Raw genomic sequence first — 18,267 nt, forward strand, 5'->3', positions numbered from 1 at the left:
GCCTACGAATTTCCACATAATACTGGAATGATTAATTTCTACAACATGCTATTGTTTCTCATTTCATTTTGGTGGATTTGCTTTTACCAGCTGATAGGAAATACTAAAATGACTTTCTTTGTTAATTGCAACAGAAAGAAGCCTCATTCTGAAGAGGAGGATGTTGCAGCAATATGAATTTGGTGGGGTCTAAATGACAACTCTCTTTTCTGCTAGTTAACATAATGGGGAAGAATCCATGAGACCAGAGAGGTAGGAAGAATAGACTGATACTGTTACAGCTGATTTAATGAAGTCAGAGGACACAGGAGATTTTAAAACTGGACTTGCAGAGCACAGTGATGTACTATGAAGAAGATTTATAGTTTGATCTAAGGTTAAACAGAGACATGAACAAGCCAGATTTTGGCATCGTTAGGAAAATAAATGGTTGGTTATCTTAACTCCCATCAATTTTACTATCAGACCAAGTCAACGTTTATCCTGAGTATGATCCTTCTATAATCCGAAGCCAGAATTTCTGATATGAAAGTACAGACTTTGATTGTGTCTTTTCTCTCCACCACACAAACCAGTAGCATTTGGTAACAGATTAAAATGTGAAACAAACCAAGAAAGAAAAACAAAACAGTGTGAGAGAGGAATTAGACCTGTAGTGATTGCAGAAATGTAACTGGCTATTTGCCATATGCACCCAGCCTTTGGATTTTCATACTGCTTCTCATTGCTTTCTGCTGGGCGTAAATTATTTCAAAAATCCATATCATCCTCATTGCGAAAAGGAGAGAGAGAGAAGGGAGCTCTGATTGGAGTAGCTGCTATCCATGAACAAAAAGAAGAAACATACCTACAAGCACATTATTGCTGGCTGGCAGATGCCTTCAGTGGAGAAATTGTTACTCATCCACACTGACAGACCTGTACATACCAGTCCCTATATTTAACCTCTTTGATTCTTCCTTCCTTTTGAACCTGTTGCCCTTGCTCTCCCAATCCTAATCAGCATTTTGTTGTATCTACCCTTCCCATCCCCTATATATATATTTTTTATCCTCCTGCTGTCAAAAGTTTGCTTTTCTAGTTCTCTATAAAAAAGGAAGAGTTAGCAGTTTGACTTCTCTACAGAAGAATAAAGGGCAGAGTTACATATTAAAGAACAGCTGAGGAAGGCAGCAGCAAGAATGCATGTGTGGCAGCTGTTGAAAAAGGGACAAAAGCAAAAGGCAGGTGTAGGAACTAAGGGGTCAGAGATCATAGCTAGCAGTCACTGGTTCGGACAGAGTCCATGCAAGGACGGGAACTGGTGAAAAAACAGCAACATGGGACAAAAAACAGCAACAAGTATCAAAATTGGGACTCCTTACAATTTTATTTTAAAACACTTTTTAATGTGGTTTTATGACACCTAAGAATTGAACGATCTTTGGCTGAAAATCTAACTTCTGCTTGGATATGCCACTACGTGGAGTTGTGTATCGTGTATGAATTATGCCCAGCAACTTCTCCTTAGCCAAAGGACCAAAATTTGCAGCATTCCCAGAGCATCACAGAACAGCATCATCTGATCTCTGTTTCTCCACATCAGTGATGAAAACCAGGAGCCTCATGAGAAACAGAGTATGTTCAGGCACTGTGACTACAGGAGGAAATGGAAGAGTAAACCACGCGTCACTAATTATTAATTTGTCTTCTATACGCCTAGTTTGTGATATCTGGATCCTGACCTGTCATTTGCAAGCAGTCATGACTGCAAGTTGACCCAATGAGAGACATCTTGCAAACAAACAGGACTTCAAAATGCCAATGGCAGTGACAGGTGAGCTCTGGTGCATCTTGTTTGGCAAGTTTAAGGTACCCCTGCAGCACAGTGGACAAAATGTGACCTTAGCCACAACACTGCAAAGGCTTAGAGCAAAGGTGCTGCCCTGTGCAGGGTAGCTTAAAGTTGAGGCTCACGTCCTTCTGTCAGAAGGGTGGGGTAACATTCAATTAAAGGTGCCATACAGACATTTTGGGGTTGCTACAATACATGTTAAACTGCTGCAAAAAGCTTTATGTTCTAAGGAAAATCATCCCTAAGAATCACAAAGTAGACACTTAAAATTAGTAGACATGTTTTACCATGACCTACCTTTAGCTCTCTGTGTCCTGGTTCCCTATCCACAGCACGAATAATAATACCATCTACTATCACAGGGGTGTCATAAAGAAGAATCCATCAGCATTTGTAGATAAGTCAGTTATTACAGGGGAGAGCATTATAGGAAAGGCTGCAGGAAGCTCTCATAATTTATCAATCCATTGTACTCTATAGTGAATATATATCATCACATCCAGAAAGGAGAGTATTAGAAATGAGGTATAAATGATACACAAGTATTGTCTATTCTCATAATGAATGAGGAAAAAAAAAATCACATAAGAATATGAAATTAAAAATATACCATAATGCATTTGCATAAGGAAATGGTCTGGGACACCTCTATTCTGACACTTCCTAGTTCTTTATGACACAAACTACATGATGTACTTTTAATGTGTTTTCTTTTTTAAGGTTGTATCCTTAACAAAGGACAATTGTAAGTAACATTTCTGCATCTTGGTCCTAGGAAATAGCACAGACTGAGAGATGTATACAGCTAAAGAAAGCATGTTCCACAAAAGCGCAACAGACAACTGCAAAAGATTCCAGCTTCCATTGTCACCGTGTTATAACTAGGTCAGACTAAATAAAGAAGTTGGTTTAGATTTTAAAGGCTAGCTAAGAACTCCGACTCACAGAATATCCTGAGCTGGAAGGGACACAGAAGAATCGAGTCCAACTCCTGCCTCCACACAGGATCACCCAAAAACCAAACCACATTTCTGAGAGCGTTGTCCAACCTCCTTGAACTCCGTCAGGCTCGGTGCCGTGACCACTGCCCTGGGGAGCCTGTCCCAGTGCCCGACCACCCTCTGGGTGCAGAACCTTTCCCTAACACCCAGCCTGACCCTCCCCTGTCCCAGCTCCATGCCGTTCCCTCGGGTCCTGTCGCTGTCCCCAGAGAGCAGAGCTCAGCGTCTGCCCCTCCGCTCCCCTCGTGAAGGAGCTGCAGGCCGCCATGAGGCCTCCCCTCAGCCTGCTCTGCTCTGGGCTGGACAAACCAAATGACTTCAGCGGCTCCTCAGGCATCGTCCCCTCTAGACCCTTCACCATCTTTGTAACCTTCCTTTGGACACTCTCTAATAGCTTTATGTCCTTGTTTAATATGAACAAAGGCTAGATAAGGTTGCCAACTGAGAGATGAGTCACCGAGAACCCAGAAAGTAAATTTTTTGACTATTCGGTTGACAAAGTTGAACAGCAAGCCAGCATAAAGATTGTTGCAGTAGTAATGATATGGCAATAAGGTGCCTAAAGGCCCTGAGTGTGAAAAAAAATGCACTTATAATCTAATGGGATCAGGCAAGCTGAAAAAAATAATTATGATAAGCCGGTCTAGATAAAATAAGAATATTCATGAGCTTTTCCAAATAGCTGTCATCTGGAAAAAAAAAAAAAAAAAAAAGAAAGAAAGAAAGGAGGAAGGGATTGGAAGAAAAGCAAATAAATAAGCTATATTTGCTTATAGAAAGCAGGAAGATAATAATGTGCCTACATTGTCATCAAACTGAATCAATATTTTTGCTGTCAGGCACATTTAGCCTGGAAGGCCAAGGGTTTTCTTAATGCTTTTAATCTACAACAGGAATGGTCTGAAATGCGTTTAGTGTTATAAATGCTAACAGCACTATTTTATTTTTCACAATCAGCTGGGGCAGAAGTCACAACATGACAAATGGAAAATAAAAATCCTCTTGACTCTAATGTACAAAGCATTAAAACGAAGAGCAGATCATCTTAAAAATCAATCCCTGAAGTAGCACATAAATACAAATAAGGATTGGAAAAAGATTCCTCCACTGTAAGCTGGTTTAAAACAATTGTCAGGGGGGTTGATGAGACTGAAATCATGAAAAAGCCACATGAATCTGTGAACGAAACACAAAATGGTGTAGAAGCTTAACTCTAATATTAAAAATCATTGTATGCGGTTATTTTTTAAACAAAATATTACACAAACAAAGCGAGGTTGTGGCAACAGGACTACACCTTTAACCATCTGTTCCTGGCAGCCTGGCCGTGCAATGGCGGTGTGCTCCCAGAGCTCCAATTTTATGTGCTGCTTTGGGTTTGGTTTTTCAGTCTCCAGCTGTTGCACAAAGGAAAAGGTCTTTCTGGCAGGCGTGGAGAGTGCCAGAGGCTGTCAGAGTTAAAGTGGGGTAAGAGTTAATGTGGGGTATATACAGTAAGGAAGCATCTGCGCAATACAAAGTCAAGAAGCTTTTAACTATTCAATATGAAGTCAAGAAGCTTTTTATTGTTCAATATTTAACTTTCCGGGGTTTTCAAAATTCCACTTGCCTTGGCATTGTGCGAGGCTCTGAGGGTTAGTTAGGCTGCCGACCCCGAACTGGCACGAGTGTTCAGCAGAGTCCGGAGGGGGGCCCGCCAGGGGTTTGTATCGACAGGGAGGGACAAAGGGGAGGCAAACCGTAAAGGTCTGCCCGAGAGCTGCCCGACCCCAGCGCTGCGCTAGCGCCCGGGGCCTGCGCTAACGAGGCGGCGGCGTTAATTGCCGCGGGCAGCGCTACGGGCGGCACCTGCTGCGCGCTGCAGGCGGCGCCGCCGGCACGGGCGGGTCGGCGGCAGGCGGGCCCGGCCCGGCCCGGCCCGGCCCAGCACGGCCCCGCCCGGTACAACGCGGCCCGGCCCTCGGCCCCGCTCCCTCCCCGCGGCCCGTAGGCGGGGCGGGCAGCGGGCGGCGCCTCCCGGCGCGGTGCCGGGGCGGCCCTTCCCGTCGTCGCTCGCCGCCGCCGCAGCATGAGCGGTCCGGGTCTGCCGGGTCCCGGCGGCGGCTCGGGGCTGCCGCCGCTGCCCAAGAGCTTGAGCGGGCTGCTCAACTCCTCCTCCTCCGGCGGCGGCGGCCAGGGCGGGCGCTGGCGGGACCTGGAGCGGCTGTACGCGCAGAAGTCCCGCATCCAGGACGAGCTGAGCGGCGGCGGCCGGGGCTCGCCGCGGCCCCCCAAGCCTCCCAACCTGGACGCGGCGCTGGCCCTGCTCCGCAAGGAGATGGTGAGGGCAACGGGGGCGGGAGGGGGGCGCCGCATGACGGCCTCCGGGCGGCCGAGGCCTGCCCGGGCCGGGGCCCGGCCTCCGGGGCTTTGTCCCCCTCGAAGGGACCGAGGAGAGGGGTTCCTCCCCCCCCCCCCCCCCAGAAGGCGCCCGGCTGTGGGGTGGGCAGCGGCGGCCATCGGAGCGGGGCGCCCCCCCCTAAAACGCTGTTGGCGCTTAGGGAAGGGTTAGCGCCGATTTCGCCCCGTCTAGGTGGAGCAAGCCCCGGCAGGGCTTTTCTTCCAGGCTTTGTTTTGGTTCTGTAACGCGGTGTCAGTGGCAGAGCTCCTCCGGGCGGTTGGCACGCCTCTTGATTAAACACTAATTTGGGTGGTGGTGCGCTGCTGATGCCAGATGCGGTTGTAATGACTAACAAGTAACAAGCGTTATGCGCCTAGCATTCTGAAACAAGGCACGAGATTGCTAAAATCTGCACGTTTCAAGGCTTTTTTTTTTTTTTTACCATGCTAAAAACATGGTTTGAACGTGAGATACTGTTGAAAGACCTTTCTGTAGCTTCAGAAGGAATGTGCAGCGTGCTGCCTCAGTCTGCCATGAATGCTTCAACAAGTAATTCAGATAAAGTTTGAGACAGCACTAAAATTGCCTGTTTTGAAGCTGTGCTGAAGTACAGGCAGCACAAGTGGCTGTTCACCCCAGGGGCTTTTTTTCCCCTATAGCCTTGCAAAGGAACACAAGGATATGATCCTGGTGGTCCTAATCCTTTCCAAAAAAGCAAAGGTAGCTCTTATAAAAGTCTAATTTATTTTTCCTAATGGAAAATCAAACAAGATGCTTCTTAAAGTCATTTGACATTCACATCCCCCTTTGATACTCAGTTATCCTTGATGATAATTTGATAAAACACTTCTGAAGAAAAAAACACTTTGCCTCCGAACACATCAAAGGCTTTCAAGCAACAGGCTCCTCAGTTCCAGGTGTGCTTTTTTGTGGCCCATACAAATTAGAGAGAGACTCACATCCTAATAGCCCGTCTTTCATCAAGCGGATAATAGCACATTATTATTTATATTGAACGTTCTTCCTTGCACCAGTCAAAGATAGCATTACAATTGGGTAATGAGCTTACTTTAAAAATTCATCACCGAATGGGGAAGCTATGTATAGCAGCATCTTCCCCTGCAAGATACTCTGTGTGGGTTTTTAAAGATGAGAAAGCGTTAGATTTAGATGCTTTGCGGGGGGACAGAAAAGTTACCTCAGAACCATGATCATGAGGAAAAGAGTCGACAGCAGGGGAATGTGCAGTGGGTCGCCTGGTAGGTTGCTGTGAGGAAACTTGAGTCAGACTCGGATTGACTGGGATTAAAAACTTCATGCTTGTGCTAGTAAGCCCAGATGTTTCTTCAAGCTTTTACTACCTTCAGGATCGTACTTGAAAGTTGTGAAGAGATAGATGCTGTGTTTCTTTTTCAGCAGATCTACTGTTCTTGTTTGAGTGTTTGACACTGGTGACAGCTATGGCTGTTAAGGCCTGCTGAATTAATTCTGCTGAGCAATGTCTAGCTTTGAGATTAGAGTTAAGTGTAGAATTAATTGTTGAAGTGAAGTGCTTCACCAAGAAGGAAATTCTCGTGCATTCCTTCGGAGACAAAGATCTTGCATCTGGAATCTCTCTCCTATCTCCAGGTTGAATTTCCTTGCTCAATTCATTCCCTTTACTCCTAATCACTTTTTGAAAAATTCCACACCACAGCCTTGGCCCTCAGCGCTGATGCAAGTTTGCTTAATCTTTCGGATGTTTACATGTAATAGTTTTAAGTCCAGCTTCACAGAATTCTTTCTTACCTGAGGTGAGCAGTTTGTTTAGATGGGGCAAGCCAGACTCCATTAGCTGCCAGCCATAAAGGCTGATGTTCAGACTTTATTCTTGGGCAGGTAAACATTCATTAGCTTAACACCTCTGAAGAAATTACCTCAGTAGGACTTGAGTAGATAGAGGGGCCTGGATATGATACAAATACCTCCTTTTCATTTTCCCTTGTGTAGTCTTTCTTGTTTTGGTTTTTACAAATTTCTGCTGAAGGGGATTTGCCCAGGTGCTGTTCTCCTCTTACAGAATGCAGGAAGACTTAGGACATCACTAAGTGAATTTTGTTTCTTTGCTTACTGCAGAGTGTTTGCTTAAACAAGGAGAGAGAAAGCAGTAGTGTTCTATAAATAAAAAAATAAAAAAATAAAAAATGAGATGGGGGAGAAGAGCAGCGTTGATCTGAGGGTATTGAAAGGCACATCTGTAATCTGCTGGCCACTAGCAAAACATTCCAGAGCTTGTTCCAAGTCTTGGCCTAAAAGGCATGAAAGCATTAATGTCCTGGTCTATAGGAGACATGATGTCTGGGCTTCTTGGCCTGACCAGGTAATACGCATTGAATTTGAAAGACGGTGTATCCTATCTAAATTGGAGTGGCATGGTGTGTGATGCTTGTTTTTCCTACTACCACCTTCAGAAAAAGGAGCTCATAGGATAATTCAGGCTGGTAGGGACCTGGGGAATGCCAGAGAAAGATATTCGTATTAACCCCTTGTGGTTTTCTCATGTGCTGAATGTGTTTCTTAGAATTTAAACACGTAAGGAAAGGTTTTTGAGAAGAATTCTCATTCTGTATAACACATAACCTGGCTGTGAGGCGTCAATAAATGCTGCTTTTTTTCCTCATCTTCAAATACGAATTATAGCAAAAAAAAAAAAAAAATACTTTATGAAAATGAGACTCACTCGGTATAGCCTGTCAGCTTAACACTTACTATTCTAAAATTTAGGCATAACATCTGCTTCTTGAAAAATGTTATTTTGGGTAGTGGTTTGAATTTACTGCAAGAGGGAACCTACACTTAATTTGATCTCACCTGTGTAGGTGAAAATGTCAAAGGAATTTTCTGATCTGTTGCCACAGAGGGAAGCCACTTCAAGTTAAATGACTAGCTTTATTTTACTTTTCAGTGTAATGGGCACATTTGTGCCTGAAATACAGATGCAGGCCACAAGGTAACTTTCTTTAATGTTGCTCCAAGTCTTTAATTAGACCTGGAGCTAATATTTTAGAAGTTTGGGGGACACAAAATATTAGGGTCTTCATTACAAATCAAGCCTGTGCATGTCAAAATCTGGGAGTACCAAAAAGACTCGAGGAGCACACAAAGACATGTGTCACAGCTTGCAAACCTTCCGAGTGTTTTTATCTGATTCAGCTTTAGTTTTGCTGCCTTCAAGTGGCGTGCTGTATTGTGTTAGACACAGTGAGCCTTGTCGAGGCAAACACGTCAGCTGCCTATGTATGTCAATATAGAAAAGAAAACCGAGTAGAGAGAGACCTCACCGTGAAGTGGGACACCGGTCAGAGCTGCATTTGCAAATCTTTATCCAGGCAGTTTTAAACAAAAGCAGATAGATGTAGGAGAGACGCACGGTGATATTGGAGAAGTGTCTTTTGCATTGGTGCAGTAAAAGCATTATGTTGCCAATGAAATCGAACTTGTAATAACGTTTTTTTTTTGCTTGGTTGGTTTTTTTTTTTCTTTCTTTCCCGCTCCTCTCCCATCAGGTCGGCCTTCGGCAGCTAGATATGTCGTTACTGTGTCAGCTCTACTCCCTGTATGAGTCAATTCAAGAATATAAAGGTGCCTGCCAAGCTGACTCTAACGCAGACTGCACGTATGCTATGGAAAATGGTTTTTTTGATGAAGAGGAGGAATACTTCTAGAAAGAAGAAGATTAATCTCCAGGCTGGCCTAGGTTCCTTTGTTCTTCTCTCCCTGTACTACACATCACTAAGAATGACTGGAATCTCTACGGATCTCTCTTCCTGAGGAGGAACACCCAGCTACCCCAACTGGTGTTAAATTCACTTATTTTAACAGGCTGTCAGTACAAGTTACTCATGCAAATACCACTTGAGCAAAGTGCTGTACTATAACTTTTGAAGAGTTCTCAAACATGTTTGACGAGAGTTTTCAGTTTAATTTGCAAGGTGGGTGTTTTCAACTTACAAATATCGGTAGGTTATAACTGGAATTTTGACCATAGAAGACAGCAGTGACTTCCTGAGTTGTAATAACTTCGTAAGGGGGGGAGGGAAACCTCCGCTGTGGTGTAAATAGCTGTGATTTATTTTTTTTGTCAACAGTATTGATAAATGCATTTTGAACAGGTATCTGGATGCACGCACATCCTCAGCTTTATTAAGCTAGTTCTGCTCTTATCAGCTGCATCCAGTTTTGTACTGGGTGGATTGTTTACACAGTTTAATTTTTTTCTTCTTAAGCTAATTTTGACTTTTCCTTATACTGAGCTTACAAGCTGTACATGTGACAGCGAATGCTATCAGCAGTTTTTTTCCTGTTGATCTAATTCACTTTCTTGGTACTGCCACTTGGCATTAACTTTTATACTATTGTCTGGATTTCTCGCATAAACATAGTTCTTTGACCTGCTAAACTGTTCTCAAATGGTTTGCTTAGCTTTTGCTATACTGGATAGTAAAAGCACCGATTCAAACATAGTTTGTCTGCCACTATGTGGCTTGGAAATAACGTGAACTCTTGTGCAAGTGTTCTCGATCATATGAAGAATAAGGAAACCTCTCATATGACAAAATGGGACAAATTGCAATATTTTATACTGGGTGAACTTTGTTTCTGTAAGGTAGACTACAGCTCTTTTTAAAAATGCAAAATAAGTATTTTGAGCACATACTTTGCATACGTTAAAACTTTTTATACTAACTTGTTCTTTGAAGTATAACTTATTTTTGTTTTCAGAACTTACTAAAGCACTCCTTTTTTTTTTATTTCATAGTGTGTACCTGTAATGCTTAATTAGCTTGGAATATATGAGTTGCCACTATCTTACTCTTCCCCCAACTCTGTTTTAAATAAAATCAGCACCCAAAGCGATTTTTTCGTTTCTTAACTTTCATTTTAAAGATTGCTGTAAATCACAGTGCCTGAATCTTGACACAAGCTAATAATTAAGGGCTTAAATCTCAAAGGGTTTTTGCGTGGTTTATGTCTGGCATGCATACAGTTTACAGAAAGAATTGGAGACAAATTCTGGGGTAGTTCCTCTCTTAGTTTTTAGCAAATGCTAGGATGTTGCAGTGATAAAAGCAAAGAGACTTCCAGGGTGGAGTTTTTGTGCATTCTCTCTGGCTTCTTTTAGTAGCATTTAATGGCCACAAGAGTAAAGACTGTGTTGTAATTGTGTATGTGCTTAAGCTCTTAAACTAGTCTGTGAAAATGGTTGGATTTTCTTGTTAATTCTGGTCTAATTACTTCACTCACAAAACTAAAATGAAAAGGCAAACACAAATAATCCAAATGGCTACATCCATATTTAAAATGTGTGTGCGTACACATACACACGAGCGTACAACTTCATGCTTTGACCTAGGAATGTATCAGTTTTGAATATAATTTGCTGTGCTTTTGGTATTTATATGAGGCTTTTTCTAGTCTGTTGAAATACTGCTATTTTCTTGCTTTTTCCCAAAAAAATAAAAGCATGATGCTTAGCATAACATTTTAGTGTGTGCATTTTTAATTTATTATTTAAATCCGAACTGTTGTCATATGCTCCCTCCTGAAAAAAAACAAAAACCAAAACAACAACCTGTTGTCATGACCTCTGCAGTGAAGCAAGCCATTTTTAAATTAGAATGGAAAAGGTTCTGTCTGTCTATATTTGGAGTGGGAATTTCCTACTTCTGTTTTAATTGTATTTTATTTTGAATTAAGCATAGAAAATTTGTCTCTGCAAGAATTAAAAATGTTTTACAAATCCATAAGCAGTGCAATTCATGGGCAATCCCACTGGTGAGCATGGACTTGAGAAAAATTCTCAATATTTTTTTCATGTATAAATGAAACTTAAAATTATCGAGGTAAATGATTTTTGCTTCTAATGCAGCATGCTTGTGAGTTCGGGAATGTGGAATGTTTGGCTGGTATTCGCTGTACAAAAAGAAGCATAGTAGTCTCAAAGCTTTATTCCACAACATTATTTGTACTGGAAAAAGGATGGATCGTTACGACTTGCAAAGTTTTCAGCACCTTCTTCCTTTTAAGACTACCTTGCATGGGAGAGAAGTTATGGTCTATGTTCCTCATCCAAATTCAAATACAGTGAAGGCTGGCTAGCTAGTGAAAAGCTTTAAAAACAATAAATTTCCGTCAGTAAACAATTGTTGCAGAGGCGTATTTCTCTGCCTGGTGTTTTGGCTGCTGAGCTGTATCTCTTCACCACATTGTAACAACATGAGGTAGGGAAATTGATTTGAAAGAGAGACGCTTGGTGGGAAAATACAGCTTAAATACTGAGTAATGGTTACATGCAGCTCCGAATCAGAGTTTAGTTATGTGCATGATAGAATAAGCTGTGTTACTACACAAGCTTGCTGCTCTCAGTCCCAAACACGTACTGGTAACAACGCTTCCCATTTTCCCTCTGTAATCCCACTTTAAATTACATATAACCTTTTAAGGATGTAACACAAGAAACTCTTGAAACTTTTTGTCTGTATTGCTGGACTCTAATACCTTTAGACTTCTATCAGACAGTTTTCTTTCTTTCTGTATCAGGAAGTATGAATGCAGCTGGAACCAGCACAGTTGATTTAATTTCTTTTCTGTAAAGACTCTATGGCCTTTTTAGCAGTTGGTTCGTTCTAGAAAAGGGCTGAGTCCATAGCTAGTATAGTACTGCAGTAGTAAAATGGGGACAGCTTCTGTTTAAACAAGGAAAATGAATTACATGTTGCTGAGTACTTACTGAAGGAGTCCAGGACTGACTCACAGTGGTATCTCCCAGTAAGTGAATGAGTGTTAATGTTTAGTCAACTACAAAACCATTGAGGCTGCAGTGTACAACGTGCCTCTCGCTTCTTCAATCTCCTTCCTTCAGCACAGCTGTGTGTGTCTTACCATGCCCGTGACATGGTACGAGCATGCTCTCCCACCCGACCAAGCTGTGCTGCATGCAAGCATCCCAGTGAGAGGAAGGAAGCTGGGTCTGTGGGGTGACCTCACACAAAGGAAGGCTTCAGAGATGCTTCTGAACACATAAGTAGCTAATGCAGCGAGGGTTCTTCTGTTTCAGACTGTTCAGACACAGTGCTTTGTACCGAGTGAATACCCTGTAACGGGCAGTCCCACACAGCACAGTCAGCTTAGCCAACGTGGCATTAAGAGATGGAAAAGACAGGCTTTCAAGAAAATAGGGACAATTTCCTGCTGCTCAGAGATGGAAAACTTAGTACCATCGCTAATTCTTCACTAGTCTTTTTCCAGCATGCCTATAAATGGGGTAGAGTGGTTAGGAATAGGGAATTACTAGGTCTGTGCTAGCTGTTTGAAGGCTTTTTAACAACATACATTCATTCTATTGCTATGACAACTACAGAGTCATAGCAGTTGTAATTAAATCACAGTCTAGTTGTTTTGAAATGTTCTGAGTCTGCAAATAGAGAAAAATCTTTTCAGAAGATGTGCTCCGCTCAGCAACGCAAGTGTCATACAAAAATAGATGGCTGATGCTCTGACCGCATTAAGGGATGGGCATTTAGGTCCAGCTTCAAGTCCTGGTGATTTCACCATCAGTCCTGTTGATTTTGATGGGATGGAATTGGAAGCAACGATCTCTTCCTGAAATCAGAACTGCAGCTCAGCACCGTTTATCTCCATGACTGAAAGATCTGCATGGTATCTCCAGCAACCTATGCTAACGTACAAGTGCTATTCAAATAAACAGCACAAGTATTTTCAAAGGTATTACTTTGTAATGCATCAAAACTTGCCATAGATGATCATTTGATTAACTTGTAAAAAAGAAAAAATTGTTGCTTCACTGAAGTTTTCCAATAAAGGTGGAAAAAAGCTGCACCCTCTGTTTACAGATAGCTTGGGCTCATCTTTCAGATGCTTTCTAAAGGTGAGTTCTTAATACAAAAGTAATCTAAAATTTAGTGTAGTTGTGAAATCAAAAGATGGGGAGAACGAGTATTCAAAATTATCATTATATTTGCAAATATTAATTCAGTTCCTAACTATAGTTAACCAAATTATTTTGGAAAGCCTTCTAAAATAAGTTGATTTTTAAAAATTGTTTATATTTCATTGTAAAGAATTAGTTTGCAAAATTTTAAATGCAACAAAGAGAATGGCAAAACTCCCAGAATCTCTATAAAAAGTTAACAATTAATCCACTCAGTGTCTATTTACTAACCGAAGGCTTTGCTGTGCATTTAATCTTCCTGGATAAAATTTGGATAAAATTTGCAAAGTTGCTCTCTTTCTAGAAACTGTAAAAATTAGCAGCTGGTAGAGGAGAGAGGCTTGCTGGTGCTTCAGCTGCCAGACTCACAGGTAAAACTCATCTTTTCCTTTCTTTATGGTCGCCAGCAGACAAAAAGCAAAAGCTCTACGGCAGCCTCCATGCCTGCCGCATCTTCCCTAGTTTTGTCTGCCAGACAAAATAAATGTAGGTGGTGTGGGAAGGAGGCGAGAGACCAGCGCGTCTGTTAGCGTGGATAAGAACGGGGTATATTGCATGGGGGAAGAGGCTTAGGGGAGAACTCGGATACTGCCTTTTGGACTAAATGGGATGTTGGGAGGTGTGAGTGTTGTGGTGAAGAATACCAGTGCTTTCAGAGGACAGAGGTAAGTGCAGTTTGGAAGGAGATGCCGAGTACCCAGGACACAAGTTGTTGAATGTCCCATGTTTCGTTAGCTCTGCTGCTCACAGCTTGAGGGATTTTTCGTGTTGTTTTCCATAAGACTTTAAAATCTGGGTATGCACTTACTTGTCATGGATTTCTAATGTCAAAGTCATTTGTTGCAGATGCATAGATTTGAGTAACTGGAAAGAATGCATTTTATTTGCCTTGTTGTCTAACTAAAACCATTAATTTTGTTTAAGGAATTAGGTTGTTCTGAGGGCAAGGGGAACTAACTTCCCCACTCTGTCATTCAGCTGACTGCTGGTGAGAAGTATGAAGTGGGTGGATTCATAGGTGTACCTGCCGAAGGGATTCCTACCAAGAGGTATGTTTTCTTGTCTAATGTGCAGCTTTGTGTCTTTGAGCCATTCTGAAAGAATTTACTCCTGTTTTCTTGACATCTGCCTGTAGAGAATACATCACCACAGCAGTTTCAGGTTCATATTCTTTTTCATATAGTACACACACTTTCTAAGAAAACAGCTCCTCATGTATCTATTTTCTATCCATTGTATTTGTTGGTTTATTTGAATCTTGTAAATTTAACTATAGACAACACTGCATGACCTAAGGAAATAACTATCTTAATTAATATATATATATATTAATTGTATATGTATATATAACTACAACTCTGCCTTACTTACAAAGCCATCTTTACATTAATTTTAACATTTTCTGGGAGTTTTAATGCTCCATGTGCTGTGCTAAATGGTAAAGCTTCCTAACAAGCTGTTCCAACTGGCTTCCTGGCTACTCTAACCCTGTAATCAGCTCTGCAAACGTGTAGGGTCTGTTGCAAAGGGCTGGCTTCTTTGGTATTCTGAGGTTAAAAGAATCTGTGAAATCTGTACACATGGTTTGCACACAGTGATAAGCTATCCCAAGATCAGATTGTCTGGAAGAGCAGACATGGCCCACAATGTACATTTGCTTAAGGGCAGATGTAATAGATTAAAACTGTAGGTGAGTCTCGATTTGTGCTGGACTGGCGCCTGCAACTTGCAGGGTAATTAAGCTTCATAAGAAAGTGATAGTATTAGAAAGGAGTTCTCACTTCAGACGGCCAGCAGTAAATTTGGCTGTTTGTTTTTAAATGACACGGTAATTTTGGAGGGGATGAATATTCACTGCAGAAGTCTGTTGCTCTTACTTTTTTGGCTTTCTTTCATCCTTCCTATTCAGGAAAATTCATTAGATGAATGTGGAAACAACCAGCATTGAGTAATCGAGCCCACATCTGATTTCAGAGGAATGTGCTGTTAGCAATAGAATTTACATTTTTCAGATAAGGCTGGTATGTAATTTAAAGAGACAAAGCCATTTGCTTTTGAAATACACGGGCGTGTGACTACTTCAACTCTTCACTGAACTTCTGCCATGGTTTTAAATGCATTAATGCTACAGGAGTATTAAGATAATGTTTTTAAGATTATGTAATTTTCGAGAATTCCTCAAGTTAAAGTGAGAGGAGAAATCATCTGCAAATTGTGGATTATTACAATTCTAAAAATGTGACCAGAGCAGACTGCATAGGTTGCTGTTTGGAATTGTAAGGGTATAGAGTTTGGTTGTGTGTGTGCCAAACTGCTGCCTTAAATTGGTGTTAGCAGAAGTATTTCAGTCATTCTCGCAGCGCCAAACACTCTCTCCTTCAGAAATCACAGGCATTTCTTCTATGGGTCAGAAACTTCCCTGTGATTATCTGGCTAGACACGAGTAATAGTTTGAGAGCTCATTTTGGCTCAGGTTACCAAGCACTGTCACAAACAATAAAGGTGCCTGTCTGCATCCTGGTAGCTATTGCTTAAACTGTTCTGACTTGTCAAACAGCAGAACCTCTTAAATCATTTACAAAAGGGCAACGTAGTAAGGTCATTACTTCACTTACAAAAGTACCTGTACGACGCACACAGTAAGTTTTGTTATTTTTTTCCTCTAAACTCAACCCTTTATGGTGTTGAGTTTAACTGAATCTGGAATTCAGTAAAAACAAAAATCTGTAGCACCAATTATTTGTACTGAAAGCCCCCAGAGCCTACAATTTCATTATGGTTGCTTAAGATATTGGAAAGTTCAAGCATTGCATACAGACGTGAATTACTAAGAAATGAGGCAACGTTCTGTATAGGAGAAGTACAAGCTTAAACAGGACCACATGTATCATTTGTATTACTATTAAATACCATCATAGGCTGTTCATATCATGGAATAAAATGATTTTTTATGTGTTGCATTGCACAAAAAGTAAACTACCTGAAGATTTAAACACTTGTTTGGTATAGGGGAAGGACATTTTATCAGAATGAGCTGAAAGAGAAATAATACGTTGTTAGGATGAAAATTCGTTTCTCATAGCACAAACATATCCAAATCCTGTTATCACTTGTTACCTTTTTGTGTTCTGAACACAGCACATCTGTATTGTAATGGTCTTGATATTCCTTTGTTCTTCTGTTTGTTATTGTACAAATCATGCAGATTCTTTGCTGATATCTTTCGATTACCCTTGCTCTTTCTGACTGACTTAGCCACATTGCTCAAATTGGAGAAGTATTTCCATAAATACATTCTATCACACCACATATTATTCCTGCAGAGAGAAATGGAATATGTAGCACCTATTCAGTATATCATTTATACCTTTCTTTCTGGGCATTTTTAGCGGAGGAAAGACATTTATGAACAAAGCTCTAGTGTATTTTGGGGACAGTCATTGCACTTGCATAAAGGATTAAAATTTAATGAAAAATGAGTGAGGTAGAAATTTGTGGTAATCTCAAGGGGGGAAAGGAATTCTCCTATCTGTTTTATGCATTTCTTTTATCTTGCCTCATGTCTTTTCTGTAGGATTTGCTTGAGGTCTGAGTTTTCATATGTAAATAGATTTGTCTTGTCTTCAGTGCTTTATATGATTACACAATGGGACTTTTTTTCCCTGTGCCACTTATCACTAGCCAGTCATTCAGAAAGTCCTTTCTGTTTCTGTTGCAAATGGAGAATTGTTCTAGTGTTTCAATATAACTTCTCATAGAGAATAAAACTCTTTTCTACGCCTTTAAATGCAGGTGTGGAAAGACAAAATATGTCAATCAGCATTAGAGAAGCCAAGCATATCTCACTATTACTGCATACGCTAATTTGTAAGAGTCTGTTTAAAACTGTGCTGACTGTAGAAATTTAGACGACAATTTATTTTACAAATTAAATGGGTGTTTGTACAGATGCATTTATTATCCAAGAACAGAGATCTCAATTCACCATTCTTTCACTCCCTTCTGAATTAAATACTTGAGGTTGCAGGCAGCGATCATATTTTTGTTTAAACTTAACTGTGTGTAATCCAATGTGTAAGTCCCGACGAGAAGTCTGTAGTAGATTTGAAGAGGTACAGACTGCCTTATTTAAAGTCCTACACACTTTGCAGTTCTATAGCTAAGGAATCAGATAGATTTTAATGTATCTGGCTCAGCAAGGCTGTTGCAGGGGGTAGCAGAGTTTTTGAAGCACGCAACCAGGAGAATAAAAACAGAGGATGCTACATAGCTAAGAGATCAAGCCACCATCTTCACAATAAGTAAGTCCAGGATTAAAAGCTGAAGAACAACAGGACATCAAACTGTTGCTGCACATAGCAAAATCCAGCAGGTCTCCTAATTTAGGGAAGACAGCTTAACTTTGGTTCCTCTGAGGCGGGATCTCCGGCTGCCAGCCAAAACATCTGTCCAGAGTACCAGTCCAGCCTCATGGCTGGAGGAAGGACCAGATGATCTCTGAGTTCACTTTTAGCCCTATCTGATTCTGTGAAAACAGATCTCTTCCCCCCTGACAGTGGCAGGGCCAGCTGCCAGCTCACGACAAAGAGCTGAGTGCTCAGGAACAGCTGTTGCGAGGAGTTTAGAGAAGCCAGCACTTTTCTGCATAATGGCATGAAATTACAGATGGCTATCTTCCACTCAGCCTTTAGAAAGAGGAAGGATCTGTGCATGAGAACTTCCTGTTTTGCTGTCCTCTATCAGGACATGATGTAGAGGATTAAAAAACCTCTCTGAACTTCCTATCAAAGAGCTCCTGCAGCTGAATTAGATTAGCATCACCACGATGGCATTTGTTTTTAATGAAAACAGATGAGTAACAGCGAGAGAAGGCAGAAGTGATCTATATACATTTTTCATGCTGTTTTATCAGGGACTTTTTTTTTTTTTAATGATACAATCTGTTACTGTTGCGGTCAAACTATCGTGAGGATAAGGTGCCTTCTTCCCCAGTGGCATTTTCTTTCCATGTAGAACCTTTACGTGGTGCAGCTGAGTTCACATCGGCAAGGTGGAATAGTTA

General features: G+C 41.3%; 1 protein-coding gene across 1 annotated transcript; it reads left to right on the forward strand.

Annotated features, from left to right (window-relative positions):
* The first annotated feature begins 4,811 nt into the window (after window positions 1-4,811).
* FAM89A (family with sequence similarity 89 member A) lies at window positions 4,812-10,731 on the forward strand. Its single transcript, XM_040551133.1, has 2 exons — window positions 4,812-5,155; window positions 8,761-10,731. Exons 1-2 carry the CDS (start codon window positions 4,904-4,906, stop codon window positions 8,917-8,919), a joined length of 411 nt encoding a protein of 136 aa, XP_040407067.1. The 5' UTR covers window positions 4,812-4,903; the 3' UTR covers window positions 8,920-10,731.
* Window positions 10,732-18,267: the final 7,536 nt, after the last annotated feature.

This window comes from Cygnus olor, chromosome 3 (assembly GCF_009769625.2).
Source record: "Cygnus olor isolate bCygOlo1 chromosome 3, bCygOlo1.pri.v2, whole genome shotgun sequence".
Classification (NCBI taxonomy): domain Eukaryota; kingdom Metazoa; phylum Chordata; class Aves; order Anseriformes; family Anatidae; genus Cygnus; species Cygnus olor.

What these genes read in the sequence shown, in the direction of transcription:
- FAM89A (XM_040551133.1), top strand. Translation starts at nt 4,904, where the DNA reads ATGAGCGGTCCGGGTCTGCCGGGTCCCGGCGGCGGCTCGGGGCTGCCG. An exon ending in CCCTGCTCCGCAAGGAGATG is followed by an intron (nt 5,156 to 8,760) that starts GTGAGGGCAACG and finishes CTCTCCCATCAG; the next exon opens with GTCGGCCTTCGGCAGCTAGA.